Source organism: Pomacea canaliculata, linkage group LG5 (genome assembly GCF_003073045.1).
Source record: "Pomacea canaliculata isolate SZHN2017 linkage group LG5, ASM307304v1, whole genome shotgun sequence".
Lineage (NCBI taxonomy): Eukaryota > Metazoa > Mollusca > Gastropoda > Architaenioglossa > Ampullariidae > Pomacea > Pomacea canaliculata.
Genome location: NC_037594.1, coordinates 33,549,813 through 33,570,246, shown reverse-complemented (window position 1 = coordinate 33,570,246; position 20,434 = coordinate 33,549,813). Strand labels below are relative to the sequence as shown.

Genomic DNA, 20,434 nt, shown 5'->3' with positions numbered 1-20,434 from the left:
ATTATAATTAAAGTTACCGATAATTGCTGCACTCGGGGAAATAAAAAGAAAACAAAGTCGCTGGCATAATACTTCACAACTGCCGGCCCAGTACGACCTGCCGAACATGACAGTGTCAAGAATCATAGACAACAACATCTCTCTCTATCTATTCTGTCAAGCTCCTTTCACTATACTCAGTGGTAAAAGGTAAATGTTGAAATTGCTCCCACATTGTAGTGCCTGTGACGGTGGTGATAGAAAAGGTGTTCACAGTGTTTTAACATCCCTGATAACTCATCTACTCATATGATGGGAGGAGGAGGCATGGAACAATATATTGTGAAATATAATGGCGAACCCCAAACGGACAACCTTCTTTCCCGAAGCAAGGTGTCCAACCACGAGGTTAGAGAACAGCATCATCCATCAGCGACTGTATCAGGTCCCCTGGCGAATAACTGGGCTGTGAATGATAAACACAAGCCCAGAGAAACATCACTGCACAGTACTGAACATGACTGGTTATCAGTGTACTGAGTAACTTCAAGGCGCCATCTCTAGTGTATCTGTGGAATCCAAATGAGTCACTACACTGTCCAGAGCGACATCAAACACTCTACCTACACAAACATATATACATGTATAAATAAACACACACACACTTATAACACAGACTGCGTGCTGTTCGATTCTGATGTCTTCCACTTTGATTTTGTATAACTCAGGGTGTGAACCATGTTTGGAGGAGACTTGTTAGCCGTGGCAGTGCATGTAATGATGCTGGTCTCACAGGTGAGAGGAGATTGTAGACAGACTGGCGTCTGCTCCTGTGAGACTGACGAGGGTGTCATCGATCTCTCTCCCCTGGCTCTGGATGGAGATGCTATGTGAGTAGCTTCTTGTGCTAAAGATAGACATAATATACTTTGTCGTATAGAAATATCGTTTTTATTCTTTTTATTTGATATGTGACTTTATTCTTTCGGAACTCAAGCCATTATTAAAGTTTACTTTCTTATTTAGAACAGTTAAATTTTTTTACAAATCCAGGAACTGTGACGTTCAGTCATTTAATGAGATTTACTTATTTTTACCATATTATATTCTTATTTTTTTAGTGTCGGTGGGTAAGACTCATTTGAATTGTATTAATGAATAAGTATTTTAAATGATATATTATATTTATTTATTAATTTATTCATACTAACAATGAGCTATTTTTCTGTGACTGTACTCAGGTTTAAGGACATTACCAACCCTAACGTGTATGCCTGGAAATTTTCATATAATCCTTGCATGCCTTACACTTTCGGTAAATGCTCAAATGTTGCGGTGAGTACAGCAATTGTGAAATATATTCTGTGCCCTGATTCCTCACTTCTTCACCATCCGCTGTCCGCCACAGTGTTTTAGAAGTGATAAAAATATTGATAAAAGAAAACTAGCATCGAATGTGTGTGTGTGGGGGAAAAAAAGACAGAAGTTGGTATCATGGTTGATGGGTCACTCGGGATGCGTGTTTTAATTGTACGTGTTCAAAGTTTTTGGTTTTTGACCAGCTAAGTGTGAATTATGTCTGTTTGGGATTAATTGTTTCTTGTGATAGTAATAACCAGAAAAAGGGAAGGGGTGGGAGATACTAGAGAAGCACGAAGACAATTTAGATGTCCACCGAGATATACACACCACAAGACTTTGCTTCACTGGGTGTCGACACAGGCCTGCGAGTACAGCAACGACGGGTTCGGCTTTTACTCACTGGGTACCCAGGACTCGGCGACATTTTCTACAGAGGCAAGTGAGCTACATCTTACCTACTCTGCAACAGACCAGGGACTATTGAGGTATTGGCATCATCTTCCTCATCTATTATTATTATTATATTTATTATTATATTTATTATTATATTTATTATTATATTTTATTATTATATTTTATTATTATATTTATTATTATTATATTTATTATTATTATTATAAATAAAAAGAGAGAGAAAATGAAGAAAGACAAAAATAAGGAAACAAAGAAATGAAAATGAGTTAAACAAACACGGCCAAAGGTGTAAGGCAAACAGGTCGACTGTCTTACTAATGACTTACAAATGTAAAGCAAAAATACAAAAAGAAAAAATAGGAACAAAGGGTTGATTCAAGCGTTTTATTCCTGCAGAACCACTCAAGTGACATTAGTATGCGATCACAGCCAGGAAAAGAGTATAGAAATGAAGCCTGTGCAGTCATCCCTTTTTGTAAGTGAATGTAAGTTTTTGTATATGTATGAAAGTTTTTTGAAAGTGTACGAAAGCTTTTGTATATGTATGAAAGCTTTTTGTAAATCTATGGAACCTTCCCGTAAGCTTGGATCTGTACACCTGCCAGTATTGTCCGTCCTTCATCTGATTGTATTAAACTCTTACCGAGTATAGGGTTTGCAAATTATTGTGTACAGGAGTTTACACTGACGAGCAGATACTGCTGCCCACAACCAATCAGTGCTGGACTGTCCGGAGGCTCTGTTGTTCTTATTGTGTGAGTATATCAGCAGAAAAAAACAGGTTGCCATGTTCGAATACACCATGCTATGGTCACACCACCTGCTTCATCACCTAGATACATTTACTTGGGTGGAATTCACGTACGGACAGTTTCATGTATGCACAGTCGAGACTTACCCTCATGCAACCCCAAAAATCAAATAAAAAGTTTTTCCTACAACATTTTTTGAAAGTCAAGAGAATCTACAAAAATAATCTACAAACTCTTCTGTTTTCATCAATATGATTTTTAATGGTACTCTGAAAGAAAGATGCCTCCATACTTTCATAGAGTGTCTTTCCATACTTAAGTATAATGTCTTTCTTTCTCTCTATACTTCCAGTGTCCTTCCATACTTCCATAATGAGCGTCTGTGCTATATATTCTGTTCAACAAAAGTAGCAATATTTATCCAGCCACTCATCATTTATCATCCATTTATCACGTGACCCTAAACCAAGCCAATCTACTGTCAAGGTTGGTGGCGATGTTGCTGGTGTACATCGTGGGCGGCGTCGTCTTTCAAGTTGGTGTCCGCAAAGCGTCTGGCAAGGAGATCATCCCCAACTACACCTGGTGGTCCTCCTTACCTGCACTCATCAAGGTGTGTGGGAGTGTTCACCACGAATGTGGTCGTGGTTACTATCACTGACTGCTTCACTCATAACTGTCACTAACCAAAGACATTTCCTTCGCCTGCACTTTATTTTGTTTCTGTGAGTTTGTTACAAGATAAAGTATTGAACTGTAGGCTTGAGGTTACGACTGGAATGTAGAGGGTGTATAATTAACACAGGTGTAAAACCCTTTGTCTCTTCATCTATCTACACCTTTGTCTGCTGATCTGTTCCTTACAACGCACATTAATCTCTCCTTGTAATTCAAGGATAATATTAATAACCACTTCATCATTTACTACATTTCGCTGAATTGTAAATAAGCAGGCGCCTCTTAAAATGTATGATAAGCAAAAAAATAAAAGGAAACACAAACAAAAAACAAAATAAAACAAACAACAAACAGACAAAACAAATCTTACACATATAACAAAATCATAGATGTGATGTTTCCAAATTACAGGATGGCATGAAGTTCACAGTTTCTTGTGGAAGATGGCCGTACAGTAAAGTCTGATGTTGACGACAGTGCAGACAACAACTTAGTCTTGTCCTCTCCTGGTCCTGCTGTGTGATGTGTTGCATTGTTGTCTTATTTACAAACTAGTATACCTTGATCTTGATAATTGTTGGCTGGTCCTGAACGGTGCACGGTGAACTTCGCAAACTTGCTTTAGTGTGAGAATGGCGAGACTCCAAGAATAAACAAAAACATTATTGCTCTGTGATGTGATCGTGGTTACGATGTGAGATTGTGAGTGAATGTTATGGAGACTGTCTTTACTAGAAACTTTCAAGGGCTTTATCGGGAAAAAATCGTAAAAAGCACGAGCCTTATAACTGTTCATTGTTTGAAGAATTCTTAACAGATCAACAAAAGTAAGCTTCTTCTTAGAGGTACTTAACATCTTTTAATAATAATTTAATATGTAAATATTATAATAAAAAGATAAATATAAAATGCATTTTCTTGTATGGCGGTGAGCTTAATGTGGTGTGCTTACAGACTACAGACAAACTGACTGCTTAACAAACAACAAACATAAAACATACAAACAACATGCATACACATAACGCAGTTAGAAACATATGCAGCAGCAACACGTTAACGAAAGAACAAACATAAAGTTGAGAAAGTGATGAGTGAGTAGGAATGTTCACTTGTTATACTAAAGTTTTCAAAGATGTCACAGACCTGCAGCATGACGATAAAGACTAATGAAGTATATCGTGATTGATGAACATGGTGAAGGCTTTCCGAGATGACAAAAGCAGTAACGATTACAGTAGTGATAACAGTAACGATAACAGTAGAGGTGAAGTCTGAGGGCCTAGTGTCGACGAGTTGGCGACCAAGTCGACCCATTAAATAGGAAGATGGACGCCACAGGACCATTTACATTCTCCGCAACTTCTCCAATCTTGGCCGCAGTGTCTATCCATGTGCTCCTCAAAGTTTACAAGTGAAAGGACGAATGAATAATGAATAAATATCAAAATGGCTCCGGAGTACAATAGTGCGTCGCTACTAAACCTTTTGGAAAAAAATTCTTGTTATATCACCATCCGACAAATGGCCAAGGGTTGAAGTGGTAGTTGTATAGGCACCTGTCACAGTAAGTTTTATCAACAACTATGCATCAACATTTCTTTGATAACTGATGAGTAACAAGTCAAACACGATTAGAGTGTAACTGGGTGTCGTCTGGGTATCGTCTGGGTGTGTTGTTTCACTCTGTCTGCTATCTCACCGTGAAGAACACTGTGTCATGAATGTAATGTGAGGTCTCTTCCGGTTCTACTTTACTCAAACTGCAATAATGCTCAGAAAACACGTTGTTCTACTAACATTGGCTTGCCAGGTGTTACAGGTAGCGGCACAGATAAAAGGAAACTGTAGAAAGACTGGGCCCTGCTCCTGTGAATCAGACGAGGGGATCATAGACCTTTCTCCTTTGGCTGGAAACGGGGATGCCATGTGAGTTATTTTTTCTTTTTTTAAACGTTTTTCCACTCGTTTTTATTTATTTAGACATATATTTGTGTTTTTCGGACCTAAATAAATAACTGCTAAATTATCTTGATCATATAAGCATTAGTTTTTATTTTCTGTCTACTAATGAATATAGAATAAACTAACTTTTGTGTCGAGCTATGTGAAGAAAACATTCGCTGTTCATTTTCAGGTTTAAGGATGTTGTAAGCTCCTCCTTCAATGGCTGGAAGTTCTCGTGGAACCCCTGCATCCCATTCACCGAAGGCAACTGCAGAAATGTTGCAGTGAGTTAACAGGCACTTTCAGTATGACAGAAAACTTATTCGTGAAGCATAAGAGACATTTCCAGTAGTAAGTCCTTCTGCTGTACAACGATTTCGTCATGTGAGACCAAGATGGGTCAATTTATGGGTCGTTTTGGGTTTGTGTAGACAAAGAGGATCAGGATGGCGAAAAAAGAGACCTTTTAAAAAGTACAGTTATATTGTAAGACAACTATTTTTTCCATTTTTATCTTGGTTTTACCTGTCCACAGGTGTGTGAACTGAGTGATGACGGTTACGCATTTTATAACTTGGGCACTCAGGATTCTGCTTGGTTTTTAACAGTGTCCGGTGTGTTCCAGCTGTCCTACAATGCTTCAGATGAGGGATTTCCTAGGTATTTGTTCGTTTTAATATGTGTTTCTTGCAATAAATCAAACAGATATCGCGAAAGGCAGAGGATTTAGCTATCTAGCTTTAGCACAAATATACACAGAGTCAAGAACTATTGTTGAGGTTAGGAGCCTACACTATCAACTCGTTTTTTATCAACACAGTGAAGTTCAAAATCCGGGTCTTTTGATATCTCGAAGTGGTTGACTGACTACTGTATGAGAATTTGTGAAAATCAAAACCTTCGATTAGATGTTAGGGGAAAAATGCAACAAAACAAAACGCAAAACAAAAACAAAACAAAACAAAACAAAACAAAACAAAACAAAACAAAACTGCAAGTGTGTAGCGTCCGCTTGACATTATTTACAGCTGAGGAACTTGTTCCTAATATGGCAGCGGCAGTAATGAGTCCTATAATATAACAATAATATGCTAGTGACTAAATGTTTAACAAGGACCTCTACCACCTAGTCTAGCAAATGGTCTCCTAGAATCGTTTAGAAAGGACATATACGTGTACTCGTAAATATACACAGGCAAATAAGCTCAGATTCTCTGCCCTGTTCAACTGCTACAGAGTGACGTATGTGACCTTAGTGTGTGACCCCAGCCAGGAGAAGACCCTCGATGCACTCGGACCACTCTATTCAGCCACTTACGTATGTATTTGTCAACAACAGCATGAACGCATGTCGTACATATTACTTATTTGTATGTGTTAAAAACAGCATGTGTACGTTCTACAGTAAGCATTTTGACTGCTATTAATCTTGTCGAAACATGTCTTTTGTGATCACTATCTTAACAACTAACAACATATATCTATATATTTATGTAAAGAGAGAGAGAGAATAATTGTAGCATTGGGTGCTGACACCTCAAAACAAAACGCCCAGCACATGTAGAATGTAAACATCAAAAGGAAAGAAAAAAAAACTAAACTAAACTAAAACCTAGAAGACAAAATCCAGAAAGGGATAGAAAGAAAAAAAAAGTGATCCTTAAGGTAGAGTGTAAATACATTTACCGTTTGACTTTGTAAATAAAAAAAACTTGGCGAAATATTTGGGCACTAGTAGTTATCGAGAAACATGAAACAGACTACTAAGAGTTTCAAACTATGTGTCTGTCTGTTTGTTTGTTTGCTTGTCTGAAACATTGTGCTACCATATTGCTGTCCACAGGGATTTGTCTTGACCAGCAAGTACTGCTGCCCCCGGCGTGAAACCACAGGACTGTCAGCAGGCTCTATTCTTCTGATTGTGTGAGTAAAATATGTTTCCACCTACATTCAATCAGCAAAACACGGCAAGTTATTTAATATCAGAGGTTGTAAATACTGTAAAGTGAAGGTTAGTAGCCGGACCTACATAATCTTGTGGATTTCTTGATCACTCTTCATCAGTGGAGATGTCACGTGATTCTGGTAGACAAATGATTTCAAGACACCAGCTGCTTGCCATTCAAAACTAATGTATGGCTGGGGAGACATGGTGATTTCTCAGGATGGAGGTCTGCTGGACCAATGACTGGAAAATCTGCCCCACCCCAATATTGTCACTGCCGAAACGGGTACCTTATTTACCAGGGGAGGTAAAGATGACTGAAAAAGAGGGAGTGGTCTTCCGAATTCTGTTTTTGAGACAATAAATCACGCTAACTGCCCTTAAGGCTTCCAGGAGCTTTATAATCCTTTATAGAATCATTTACCTTTTAATTTTATAGAATATTTACTTGCAGAAGAAATATATCTGTCATCACAGTCTCATCATTTAAACAAACGGTAAAAGAAGGAAGGGAACAATAATGATGTGTAATTAAAGTGGTCTTGCTGACATTTAGAAAGAAAAAGAGTCTGGCCCACAGAGTCAGCAGCTTGTAAATATAGTTACATTTAGCTAATATTGTTTGTTGCCTGTGTTATTTCTGATTAGGTTTTGAAAGGATTTAAATTAATCAGTACATCTATTTGTGACTTCTCTAGATAACCACTTCTTTCCTTTCTCTTTGTTGAACTTATTTATTTTCTGTCTACTGATCGTCTGCCTGTCTATCTCTCTCTTGAGTAGCAGCACTGCCTGTTGCTGGCTATTAGTGTAGTGAGTCCGATTACTTTTATATTCTGTAAAGGTGAATCTTCGTAAACATCATGTTCAGGTTCTTCGTGCTGCTGTTCGTGTACATCGTGGGCGGCGTTGCCTTTCAAGTGGGCGTCCGTAAATCGTCTGGCAAGGAGATCATTCCGAACTACACCTGGTGGTTTTCTCTACCTACACTCATCAAGGTGTGTGGGATAGTTGGTAGCATACCACATGTGGTCGGGGTTACTGTTTGCCCACTCCTGACAAAAGATGCGCAGTTGACCCTTGTGATCTTGGTATTAACTTGTCCTAAGATCACGCCAACTTTTGTCATGTTGTTTTGAAAGTTAAGGTGCAAACTATGAAAGAGTATCATCTGTCGTAAGATTAAAATTTGTAATATGTAAAATTAGTAGCTGGATTCAATGCATTGTGTGCCTGTCTGACGGACTGTCCGCGAATATGCTGTGAGTCCGCCTGTCTGTCCAATACGCTATTTTCCACAAATTATGAAAGATATCAAAGGTTTAAAACTATTTCTATTAGACTGAAGAACTAAGAAGAAATTGTTTCGTAAACTATCATGGCAAAGACTTAAAGAGGTGGTATTTATTTTGTATTACAGGATGGTGTGAAGTTCACAGTCTCTTGTGGAAAGATGTCGTACGAGAAACTCTGATGTCGACAAGAAAACATGGACATGCTATAGCTCTGCACACTTCCTCTTGTCTCTGCAATTCATGAACGTGTGATGTGTGGTTCTCTAATTTATAAATTCAGACAGTAGAAGACATGAATAAGCTTCACGTGCGTTGACTGTTCGTTACTGTGTAACAAGGGCAAAAGACTAGTGAACGCTCCGATAATGAGGTCGTAAAAATAATTTAATGGCCACATAAAGAGATTTAGTCAGTTATACAAATATCTACTTGGTCTGAAAGTATACACCGATGAAAGAAGGCTCTACTGTATTTAACAGTGTATTTGGGGTGCGGTTAAATGAAACATAAGTCTCTGTCTGTAGCACTTTAGTCTGTTCATATGTGTACTCCGCAAACAATAAAACTTACTGGAACTGAAAGAATCATTCATTGAAGCTTGCATCTCGAGAGAGCAGAGCATTGTTCACTGACATTTCAGTAAATATTGTCTCGTTTAAAACTCAGCATAGTCTTTTGAAACGAACACGTGGGTTTTTTTTTTCTCATATGTAGAGATATGATTGACTCCACTTTCATCAAGAGGAGACACGCCAGACAGAAATTCCTCAAAGAAAAGACAAGAACTTGAAAGATCCAACAGAACATAAAAAAGCTGTAGGGAAAGAGTAGTATTAATTGGCTCATTAACACAATAGTGTATAACAAATACAACCTTATCACCATCATTATCAACACCAACAACAACGATCATCTAGGAATCATCTCGTCAACATTTATCAGTCTCTATCCATTATCCATCGTCCTCTTGAGCCCCCTTAGCCCTGGTTTGTTGTAGGAGCACATGTCGGTATTACTATTAGCTCTTACATCTCTCTAGGTTCTCTGCTACCTTTGTAGGGACGCTGGTACAGGTCAGTCTACTATTGGATGTCTTTACTTCCATTAACTCTTTCATCTTTCTAAGTTCTCTCTACCTGACTGACGGACTGACTGACTGAAGAATAATTGATTGCAACTTGGTTTGACAAAGAGTCAAGAGATGCAAACTATCTTCTCTCCCTTAGTTTGTGACGATGCAATCTGTGTACACTACACTAGCAAAATGATTTGGACCACGCCGAAGTTATTCAATATGTTTACTCTTGAGAACAATGATTAGACCATTGGGAGTGCGTGCTATATCGACAAACAGGCCAAGGGTTTAACTGATAAATAACTAGGCGCAGAAGATAATTTCTCCGTGAGTTATAACAAAGCATGTGTCACCATCAATGCATTGAATGTAGACAAAGCTTTCGTTGATAACTGATGTGTAATAAGTCAAAAACTATTACAGTGTATGTCGTAAAGTGGGCAAGTTGTTCTCTGGCTCTAGTGTATTCGCACCGTGAATGTAGTGTTCTGGGTTTACAATATCCACTGGGAAGAATGCCAGGAAGAAACGTTGTTCTACTAATTATAGTTTGTCAGGTGTTACAGTAGCGGCACAGGTGAAAGGAAACTGTAGGAAGACTGGCCCCTGCTCCTGTGAATCAGACGAGGGTGTCATAGACCTTTCTCCTTTGGCCAGCAATGGTGATGCTACGTGAGTAAACTATTTGTAGGTTCTTTAAAATTATTTTAATTTTGATCACTGAAACTGCAAATTAAGCATTTAAAAAAAAATAGATGTGTTCACATTTCTTCGTATTCATAAAACATTTATTTTTTGTTCTTCTTTGTTCCAGAGTGTAAAATAATGTCACATGTACTGTCGGTGTTTTTTGTTATCAGATTTAAGCACGTTGAGTCCTCAACTTTTTATGGCTGGCAGTTCTCGTGGAATCCATGTCTTCCATTCACAGAAGGCACGTGTCAAAATGTTGCTGTGAGTGTGACAGAAGTTCTTCATAGGACAGAACTTTTATTGTGAATTATAAAATGTCTTTGTGTTTTCGGCATTTGTGTTGAAGATCGCTCACAACAGATAATTCGTCATGTATGGGAAATGGCTTTTTTTATTTGCTAGAAGTTATATCGAAAGTTATAACGAACAACAGACGAAATAACAGACATCGTAAGAAAATCAGTTATGTTAAATTATGTCTGTTTAAAACTTCATGCTTCTCGATGTTTTTACTTGTTCACAGATGTGCGAAATGAGTGATGACTATTCCGCATTTTATAACGTGGGTAGGCAGGATTCCGCGACATTTTCTGCTTCAGATTCTGGTGTCCTCCAGCTGTCCTACAATTCCTCAGATGGAGGAAATAGGTATTTATTTCTTTTGGTATGTCGCTTTTTCTCCCTATACAACCTACTATGGTATTAGGAGCATTTGTTTTATCAAAAAATCAAATGGATGCCTTCGACTAGATTTTGAAAGTGATCAGTGAGAAAGAAATGGTCCTCACCAACCAACAGAAAAACCAAAACAAGCAAATGCATATCTCTGCCTTTATTACTGCGGTCAAGAAGACTTCAGTTTGCATACCTTTCTCCCATACCGCATTACTTACACACCTTGAGTCCGTTTAGTCAGTAAGAAAGCAATGTGATTTCCTGACCAAGGTTCTTCCTGATGACAATGTCTGGTAACATCCCGCTATCCTTTATTACGGATGTGTTTATGTAGATACAAAAACGTAAAGAAATATCAGAGGAAATCAAAGCGGTAAAGCAGAAGACGACAAAAGACAGAGAGAGAGAGTAAAATTACTGGCAGAAAATGACTGACAGACGGACCCACACACACAACACACAGTTAAAAACATAATGTTATCTCTAAACTGTCAACTTTTTCAGACTAGGATACGTGATATTAGTTTGTGACCCCGACACCGAAAAGTCGCTTCAAGTACTCGGACCTACGGCTGTATCCGTTTTCGTAAGTATGCGTTAATAACATGTTAAGTTTGTATTAACAACAACGTTAAGTTCTGAAATTAGTAAATGAGTAAATAAACAAGTAAATCAATAAATCAATTAAAACATCAATAAAAACAAACGTGACTTGAAGATATAGAGCATAGACATAGATGCATAGACAGAAGTTCCTAGAGCTAGAACCATACATTATCTCTTTTACTTATCCCAATATCTATAATCAACTCCTGGATAGGACCTGCACACGAATGGAGATGGCCATGCTGCTTGCTCCTATTCTGAGGCGTCCGTTTTCATGTTTACTTTTTAAATTCATGCCATACTTGTTTCTTTGTTTTCCTATTTTGAGTGGCAATATAAATGCTTACGGATTATTAAAGATGCCTTGCTTTTGCCTTCTTATGCTAGTAATTTGACACGAGAAAAAGTTAAAGGTTTACATTTAACGTGTACAGTTTGATGTGATGACAATACTTAAAATGTACTTTAGCTGCACAAGAACACCAAGTAACGAGTCTCTCTACAGGTGCACCTGGATGTTACTATCCATCACCATGCACGCTCGACATCCCATTGCTATGTACATCCCTCATCTAGTCCGTCCATCTATCTGTTTATCTGTCTGTCATAAACTTGTCCATTGATATGCGATGTCACTGTCCACAGGGGTTTGTTCTGACGAGTAAGTACTGCTGCCCACAGCCAAAAACCACAGGACTGTCAGTAGGCTCTATTCTTGTAATTGTGTGAGTAAAATAATTGCCCTTTCACCCAAATGTAATATATCGTTAAAATAATCAAACCAACCACCAGTTCAGGTCAACCAAAAATTACCATCCATTAACGAGGACAACGTCAGACTGAACGTGACATTAATTACCTTCCATAACTGTCAGTAGCTTATCCTCAACATTTGCCAGATGTTTCGCAAACATGTCTCCTTTTGCTCTTAATAAATGATTATGAAAACGTTTTCAAAACGACACACCACGACGACGACGACGATGACGACGACGACGATGATGAAGATAATGATGATAATGATAAATAATAATTTTTTTTGCAGGTTTTTTGCGCTCCTAGTGATATACTTTGTAGTCGGCGTCGTCTTCCAAGTGGGCATCCGTAAAACTTCTGGCAAGGACATCATCCCCAACTACACTCTGTGGTCTGCTTTACCTGGACTCATCAAGGTGTGTTAAATCTGTGCTGCATTTGTTTATCAGTTTTATCCAGTGTATGCAAGTGACGTTTATCGGCTGTTAAACTGCGTTGCTCCTCTGTTTTTCAAGTCAAATTTAGATGAAAGTGTACAGGTAATTTTTCTAGCGGCGGTAATAACTAAAATAGTCGTGACTGTGAACCTGGTTGGCCTGCGAAAAAAAACAACAAAAACAAAAACAAAAACAAAAAAACACGACATACTAAGATTTAAATATGTAACGAGTACAGTGGGTGTAATGCTTAAAAATATTTGTACATATCTTCAAATGTATGTCGGATATTTATCTATACCATGCAAACATTTTTGTTTACGTAGTTTCTTTTCCTAAAACTTATGTTCTCGTCTTAAACTAAGGAATTTTCTCCTCTCCTAGAAAACCAACATTTTACTGACCTAATGGGAGGATCTTGTTTTAAAATTACAGGATGGTGTGAAGTTCACAGTCTCTTGTGGAAAGATGTCATACAATAAAATGTGACGCCATGTGACGGATGTGATGTTGATGAGACAACGTAGACAACGTAGACAACGTAGACAACGCAGACAACGCAGACAACGTAGACAACGCTGTATTCACCTGTGAATACTCACCCATGTGAATCTACTTGACTCAGCTGTGCTTGAACGTGTGATGTGTGGCTGTCTAATTTATCAGTTGAGAAATTTATTCGTTTCAAACGTGACACAAATGTTTCTTTGTGGTAATGGAAGATTCGGTGGAAAGTCTAGCTTCTGGCTCGTAATAAACTTGACGGTTTTAAAATGGAATGTCAGATCTTCAACAGACAAAGAGCACAGAGGCTGAAAATAACTTGAGGAAAATTGGGTGGATAAATGAAAACAAGTGGACTTAAAGTAGCTTGAATCTTTTAAAAACAATAATAGTAAACTAAAAGTACGGTTCATGTGCTGTCTGGTGAAACTGGTGGCAAGTGTTACACCAGGGAACTGTAAACAAAAGCTACTGGTTTCTTGTTTACAGGCATCTAAAACATGACCTAGTGCAAAATAAAGGCACACTATTTCCCTTGTTTTACTAACAGAGAATACTGCACATTAACAAAATTAATTATAAATCATTCTACTAATAGCGTGACGTAGTACACTGTTAGTGTGACGTAGTACACTGTTGACTGCGAACGCGATTCGCGTGCTTTGTTACCAGGTAATTAACTAACGGATGGGTTTTTGAGGTTGAAATTTACAGGTTAGTTTTATATCGCCCATATCTAGCTATATCTGAAAAAATGCAAACCATGCCGGCTGGTCTTTAAGATCTGCTGTCTTATATCCTGCTCTCTAACCGCTGTTAACGAGGCCTTTTTATTTACCCAGATGTCTGGTTATGGACACGTGATCAGTTTCCCTCTAGCCCTTAACTAACAATTTTTTTTTTCATGCTCACTTAAAGTTACCAAAGCAAGCTCACTTCACGGTTCATTGAAAGGGGAGGCAACAACCGTACTGATAATTATCCATATAAGTTAGCTGACCGCTATTCAATCAAGAATAAAAAAAGCTTTTGTTTCTGGTTGAAAAAAACTCAGATTAAAAATTTTTGTAGTCAAAAACAAACATTGTTAATTGCTAATCCTATTTTTTTTAAACCATATTCCTTGATTGCGAGTGTGTGTTTACCGACCCTTGTATCGAATGTGTATCAAATGAAGTGCCCCTGACTAACATCGATCATCGAGACATTCCAGGTGACGGTGAAGACCTCACTGCTTCTAGAATGCCCGGGCTGTGTACATCGCTGTGCAGACATGACCGACAGCCACAAATAACTTGCAAATGAAACTTTTGGGGAAAAGTACTAATTCTTTTATTATAATAGCTACTTTGATGTACTAAGCAATTTTATTAATTTGTTGCCGTGCTACAAAACAGTCAAAATCTCTTCCCTTCCATATCCGCCATCTTCCCCCCATCGCAACCTTTAAACACGCACTAAAAGCACATCATCATCATCAATCATAATCAATCATCCTCATTTTATAATTTCTTTTTATGTATTCAGCAATTTACTGAAAACATCGGACACTGTGACGCACGCACCCACGCACAGCACACATCCTCTGCATCCAAACAGAACGAATAAGTCTCAAATAACCTCTATGTACAAAATTATTTTGTAACTTACAAATTTTTGGAAACTTGAAAACAGTGATGAGTATGAAAAAAAATCATTACATAAGAATTCCATATACTTGTTTTGCCAAAGTAAATCAAGGCTCTATATCTAGGTGATTTGTAATTAAAACACAAACACACAGTGTCTATCATGAATTCGTGCACAGGTAGATGACGACCACTCACAAAATTAAAAATCACTGAACTTTGAACTATCAAAACGTCACATAAACGCTCCCATGCCATGCAGACTGTCACGGTGATGTTTCCTGTCATCTTTGGAGTTATCTTCTACACAATTTCTTTTATGATGATAAGTGCAGTGTGGTGTATTTGTAACTTTTCAACACAAACAAATCCTTGGCACAACAACCGCAACACACTGGACAGGTGAAACAGAGAACAGCCAGCAGTCTACAAGACATCACAGACTGCTGTCGCCATTCGCTTAAGTTCATTGTTTCGCTTCATTCCTAGAGAAAGAAAAAAATCAATACGAAGAATAGTTCAGCAGTCCTTCTTTATATAAAAGACAATACAAAATAAGAGAAGACAACAAAGCATGCTATCCGAATCAACAGCTAACAACAGTACAAAGAGATGTCATCGAATCAATGCCTGAGAGTTTTCTGTGAATTTTGACATTGTCACACCACAGTGACAGCTTGATATATTCGTCTTGCACGTACAACACATAAATAATAAATTTTCTAAATCACAAATACGACTGTTGCCGCTTCAATCACACTTCTATGTCTCACGATAACTCTGTCATTGCGCTGTTCCTGTAACAATTACTAACACCTGTCTTTGTCCTCCACCCGTACCCCAAACATTCATACACGGACATGAACTCACTCACGTGCTCACTCATCCACGGCGCAGGTTACAGTGGAAGTGAAAATGATTCTAAATACTTACAATCACAATAATCTGTGAGAAGCCATCGGCAGTGTTTACGTTGTATTGCCAACCTTCTGATAGGAGTGTATGATAATGTACGTTAAAATTATCAACAACAGCTGAAACGCAAAAGGAAAGGATCATCATCATCATCGTCGTCGTCGTCGTCGTCGTCGTCGTCGTCTGTTACTGATTAACTTATTCGTCTGCTATAAGTCCCTTTACTTTTTTTCTTACATTTTCTAAGGAAGAGTCAATACTAAAGATTACATATAACATAGGAATACTACCAGTGAGAAAAGTAACACAATTTGAAAGGAAATGTAGGATATCGCCTCCATGAAAATGTGCGCCATTGAAAGGTGGTAACGCAGTGAATTTTATGTATGCAATGTAAGTTGATGTTGGTTTTGTTTTATTTTGGTTTCGTTAGATCGAGTTTTGTCATTGTGTGAAGAGTTCTGTAATAAGTTCAAGTGCTGAACGCACGGTAGCAGATAGGCAAAGAATACAATCATTCTGCACCTATCATCTACCTCCCAATAAGCTTTTTCATTAGAAGTTGGAATTTTTAAAAAACCGATAAAATTGCGTTTGTTTGTTATCCAATTATTTCGTTTTACACGCTTTGCTCTATGTTACTTTGTAATTTTGGATAGGTAGTGAGGTACGTCAGTATTTTGAGTACTATTCATGAATTTTGTCGTCTAAGGACTTTGTTTTAGATACTGAGAAATTTAGAAACGAAACTAGGTGAATGAAAATAAAAAAATAAAACATTAATAAGTAAAAATAAATATATAACTCCAACGTAACCCCCCCCCAAAAAAAAAAAACCCAGTATACTAAAGCCACTGTTGATTATAAAATCATCAGCAGGCGGTCAATACATAAATAGCCATCGATTACATAATCGATATCCACCATTAGATCGTCAAGCAACACCCAGCGATCAGCTCCAATAAACAGAGTACCACCAGCGACAGGTAAGTCAAGGGCGAATTGTCACAAAGAAAACTTACCTGAAATGCTAGTATTCCCACAACGATGCCGATTGCAATACCAGACTGGATGAAATCCCAAAATTTGGAGTAACATCCCTGAAATGACGGAGAAAATATATCGAGGTACGTAACACGCCGTGCAAAGATTTCATTTTAAAAAGGTTTTTAGTCTGTGGCAAAGCACGAAGATCATTGCTGCTGCCAAACTCATACAATACCTATGATAAGTTTAAAACCCATAAATCTTATAAAGATTGCAAAGAGAAGTATTAAAAATTGTTCTATTTATTTTGTAGATTATTGCACCACTCCCACAGATCACTCATTAAAGTTTACTGGCTATTACTGCTCATCAAACTAATCCTCGCGAGACTACTTGGCATCAACTCACCGAAACAGTTCTACACGTTACAGGCTAGAGAAAAAGCACCTGCTACACAATATTTCCAAGAAAAGGTGTCATCTCACCGTTAAGTAGTTACTGGTGGCTGGTGTTGGTGTAACAGCACAGGTATAATCAGTGTTGATAGTTTTGCAGCAGGCCAGAGGAGTGGTGAAGTTGCTGGTGTTACCCAGCTTCCGCGGCCACTTGGAAGACGAGTAGAAGTCGTTGTAGTTGTCGACACCACAGCACTCAGCTACAACCACGTCATGAGAAAGCATTTCACTATCGTCCTCAAAGACAAAATGAGCCAACGTGTTTATTTGCTGCTCAAGGCAAGCGTTTACTTTTGTTTTTAAAGATGGTTACAATTATTGAAGCTCGTGCAGCCGTTCTCTGTGATAAAGATATATAATATATGAATTTCTACATCTCTTCTTAGCTGAAATGTGATGAATGTTATCCTTTGTTTGTTTGGCGCTGGCGGGCTGAATTAAGTCAAGAATCATAGATAAGTGCGCTTAATAGATAGTTGGATGAATTTAACAATACATAAGTTTCATGCAATGTCAACATCAGCAATTATATGCATGTTTTAAATTGCCATGAATTAATAAGTTAAACCTACCTTAATCATCACACCGTTCCAAATCTGGGTGGTGGAGTCGGAGCTGTTCATGCCTGAGTAGTTTTCAGTGATCGTTTGTTTCAAATGAGGCTTGACAGCATCGTCAAACTGTCAGACAGAAAGCAGCATCGGTGAAAATAGATATCTTAAAACTCAGCTGGTCCTGATTCCCTAAAGGTGTTCTTTTACTGTTGGGAAAAAAACGATAATTTCCATAACAATGAAAGCACTGGGGCTTGATTGAGTCAGAAAGGGAAATATATTTTTAGAGGTAACTCCTGAGATTGTGTGTGTGCTTGATGCACACTAAGTAAATGTTACAAAAATGTGCGAACGACCTTGTGAACTTGTGACCATGGACTTACCACACTGGGGTTGATGACGGCGATGAGGACGAGTACGAGCTGTGCGAGGAACAAGATGAGCGTGAGGATTAAATGCTGCAACGACAGTGAAAGAAGCGAGACTGAGCACTCAAAAGACATTACAGATATCCATGTCCACCGAGGGCAGAGAGAGACTATGAGGCAATCAGGCAACTCTGTTAAATCTTTCTAGAGATACTTTTGAAGTCTGCAATATGTTTTATTTGGAAAAAGTCACATCCGTAGTTTCCTTGAAGATTTTCGAAGAACTTAATAATTCTAATAGTCTTAATAGATTGTACGGTTGTTGCTGATAGTAATGTTGTTGATAATGCGATTACGACGCGACGACGACGATAATGATGATGAGGATACTCACCACCACTAGGGCAGACTTGAATCCGCAGGAGACGCCGATGAACCCGAGGACAGAGACGACGGCCAGAAAGATGCCGAAGATGATGAGCGCGACACTAAAGCAGAAGGCAATGGAGGCGACGCTGAAGCTGCTTGTTACCAAGGTGATGCCCGCCCGCTTGGCTGCTTCCTCCAGCCCACTCTTCACCGAGGCAATGCTGTCTGCGAGAATGTCGGCTCCGTCAGGATCACGAGACCAATCACGAACATCGTCATTCCCGCCATCTGAGAAAGGCAAGTAAGATTCAGGTATTAATATTCGTGGTGTTCATTGTGTTATCATCGGATTGTCGCTGTTGCAGGCATACACATATGAAAAATGGAGAAAGTAGTTGAGAGAAACCGAAAAATCAAGCAGCAGGTTGACATGCGATGATCATATATTTGAAGGAAGTCTACAATGAGCAAATAAAGGCCAAAGGTCAGCATGCCTGAAAGAAAAAAAAAATCAGTTAAAAGAACGCCATTTCCGCTTCAGTGCCGCTCTTCTTTCTCTTTACTACTGCTGTAATAAGCAATTGTTTTTCAAAATGACAGTCGATAAAGCATAAACCGCCACACCTACCTTTATCCATCTTCAAAGAATGCAACAGCAAAGCAGACGCGTGCACACACACACATACACAGGTTTTCTCACTAAGAAAGAGAGAAAGACATAGGAGAAAGATAAAAGAGGAAAGAAACACATGACAAAGAAACAAACAAAATCAGAAATAACAGATTTGCGATAGAGAGAAAAACAGCGAGAAAGAAAAAGATATACTAAGAAAAGAATTTAGATAATAGAAAAAGAAAGGCAGAATCTACGTGACTTACAAAAAGGACGATGTTGACGATACCGACGATAACCTTGACAACACATATGGTGCTCATGGTGGAAGCTGTCTGCTATTTACAATTTCCACACACTTTAGTCACTGTGCGTCTGACTTGTCAGAGTACGAGCTGAAAAACATAAACATTTGTTATGAAACAAAACAGTGCAGGGTAAGGTGGTAGGGCTGAAGTAAACAAACTGCGGGGTAATGTTTAACAAAACAAATAATGTAGGACTAATTTTCAATAAGCAAACGGAAATGGGCATGCTTACCAAAACATATACTTTAATGAAAGCTGAACTAAACAACCAGTCATCGCAGCGTTCAACTAAATAAACAACGAGGGTAAAACTTAAGCAACCGATCGTGAACGCTCGCACACACAAACGCTTACATAAATAAGTGCATAAATACGATCATTTTTTACACGAGACAATTGACAAGCTACATCTGAACCAGTATAAAACAAGTGATTATCAAAATAAGTCATGTCGACACACACAGTAGAAACATTTAGTCAACACTTACCGTCACCTGTCTTCGAGTTCGAGCAATGGTGCTGGCGAGAAAACAAGAAGAATGAAAGTAGTAGAGCCATGTAGTAGTAGTAGAGAGATGTTTGTCGACCTCTCGACAGGAAGTATGTTGTTTTTGTTGACCACAACCCTCAGAGACTTGCGCAATAATTTATACTCTTGACGTCACACACTGATGACGTCGACAGAAATGATGATAAATTATTTGACGTTGCAGGGGGCCTAGCGCGTGAAGACCCGGAACAGTCTAGAACATGGTCTTCACGTTCACTGCGCGTGGGCACAGAGAGAGAACGTCTGTCTTCTATTGTCATTATTAGTTAAAATATAGTCTTGTCCAGGTGTGCTTATCTCCTGGTCAGTCTGCAAGTGAGAGTAATAAACAGCCAGTGAATTATGCGACAGGGGTACTCTGTTATTTGTCGTATGTCGACAGGTAATTAAGCCAGTACAAAGGGAGTTGAAGTTTTAAAAGAGAGAGAGACAATAAACTTCCCGATGATATCAGTACTCAGTGACAGGCACTAGGCAGGCTTTAGAGATTAAAAAAAAAAAAAAAAAAAAAAAAAGCAAAAGGGGTCACAGAGTGCCCCAGACGCTGTGACCTGTAAAGTTTAGGGCTGTAG

The 20,434-nt window shown here is 38.4% G+C and overlaps 3 protein-coding genes across 6 annotated transcripts; 2 read left to right on the top strand and 1 right to left on the bottom strand.

Annotated features, from left to right (window-relative positions):
* The first annotated feature begins 322 nt into the window (after nt 1–322).
* LOC112564505 lies at nt 323–4,046 on the top strand. Of its 2 annotated transcripts, none has more exons than XM_025239362.1 (7): nt 323–869; nt 1,221–1,314; nt 1,589–1,826; nt 2,152–2,230; nt 2,431–2,510; nt 2,994–3,120; nt 3,597–4,046. In XM_025239362.1, exons 2-7 carry the CDS (start codon nt 1,299–1,301, stop codon nt 3,648–3,650), a joined length of 594 nt encoding a protein of 197 aa, XP_025095147.1. In that variant the 5' UTR covers nt 323–869; nt 1,221–1,298; the 3' UTR covers nt 3,651–4,046. The 2 variants fall into 2 exon arrangements, with proteins under 2 accessions (XP_025095147.1, XP_025095146.1); XM_025239361.1 differs by having other exon boundaries at nt 351–869; nt 1,702–1,826; nt 3,597–4,044.
* A 290-nt stretch (nt 4,047–4,336) lies between these two features.
* Nucleotides 4,337–10,398, top strand: LOC112565231. 2 transcript variants are annotated; one of them, XM_025240581.1, is made up of 9 exons: nt 4,337–4,749; nt 4,996–5,111; nt 5,320–5,413; nt 5,665–5,789; nt 6,366–6,447; nt 6,973–7,052; nt 7,946–8,072; nt 8,495–10,116; nt 10,305–10,398. In XM_025240581.1, coding segments are annotated over exons 2-8 (564 nt in total). In that variant the 5' UTR covers nt 4,337–4,749; nt 4,996–5,109; the 3' UTR covers nt 8,549–10,116; nt 10,305–10,398. The 2 variants fall into 2 exon arrangements, with proteins under 2 accessions (XP_025096366.1, XP_025096365.1); XM_025240580.1 differs by lacking the exon at nt 4,337–4,749 and having other exon boundaries at nt 4,834–5,111.
* Nucleotides 10,399–13,113: 2,715 nt separating this feature from the next.
* On the bottom strand, nt 13,114–19,975 carry LOC112565232. Of its 2 annotated transcripts, none has more exons than XM_025240583.1 (9): nt 19,801–19,975; nt 19,271–19,399; nt 18,417–18,679; nt 18,038–18,112; nt 17,673–17,780; nt 17,131–17,300; nt 16,681–16,758; nt 15,677–15,777; nt 13,114–13,398 (listed from the first exon to the last, which is right to left on the bottom strand). In XM_025240583.1, the coding sequence occupies exons 2-6, from the start codon at nt 19,314–19,316 to the stop codon at nt 17,133–17,135; spliced, it is 660 nt and encodes a 219-aa protein (XP_025096368.1). In that variant the 5' UTR covers nt 19,317–19,399; nt 19,801–19,975; the 3' UTR covers nt 13,114–13,398; nt 15,677–15,777; nt 16,681–16,758; nt 17,131–17,132. The 2 variants fall into 2 exon arrangements, with proteins under 2 accessions (XP_025096368.1, XP_025096367.1); XM_025240582.1 differs by lacking the exon at nt 13,114–13,398 and adding an exon at nt 14,739–15,228.
* Nucleotides 19,976–20,434: the final 459 nt, after the last annotated feature.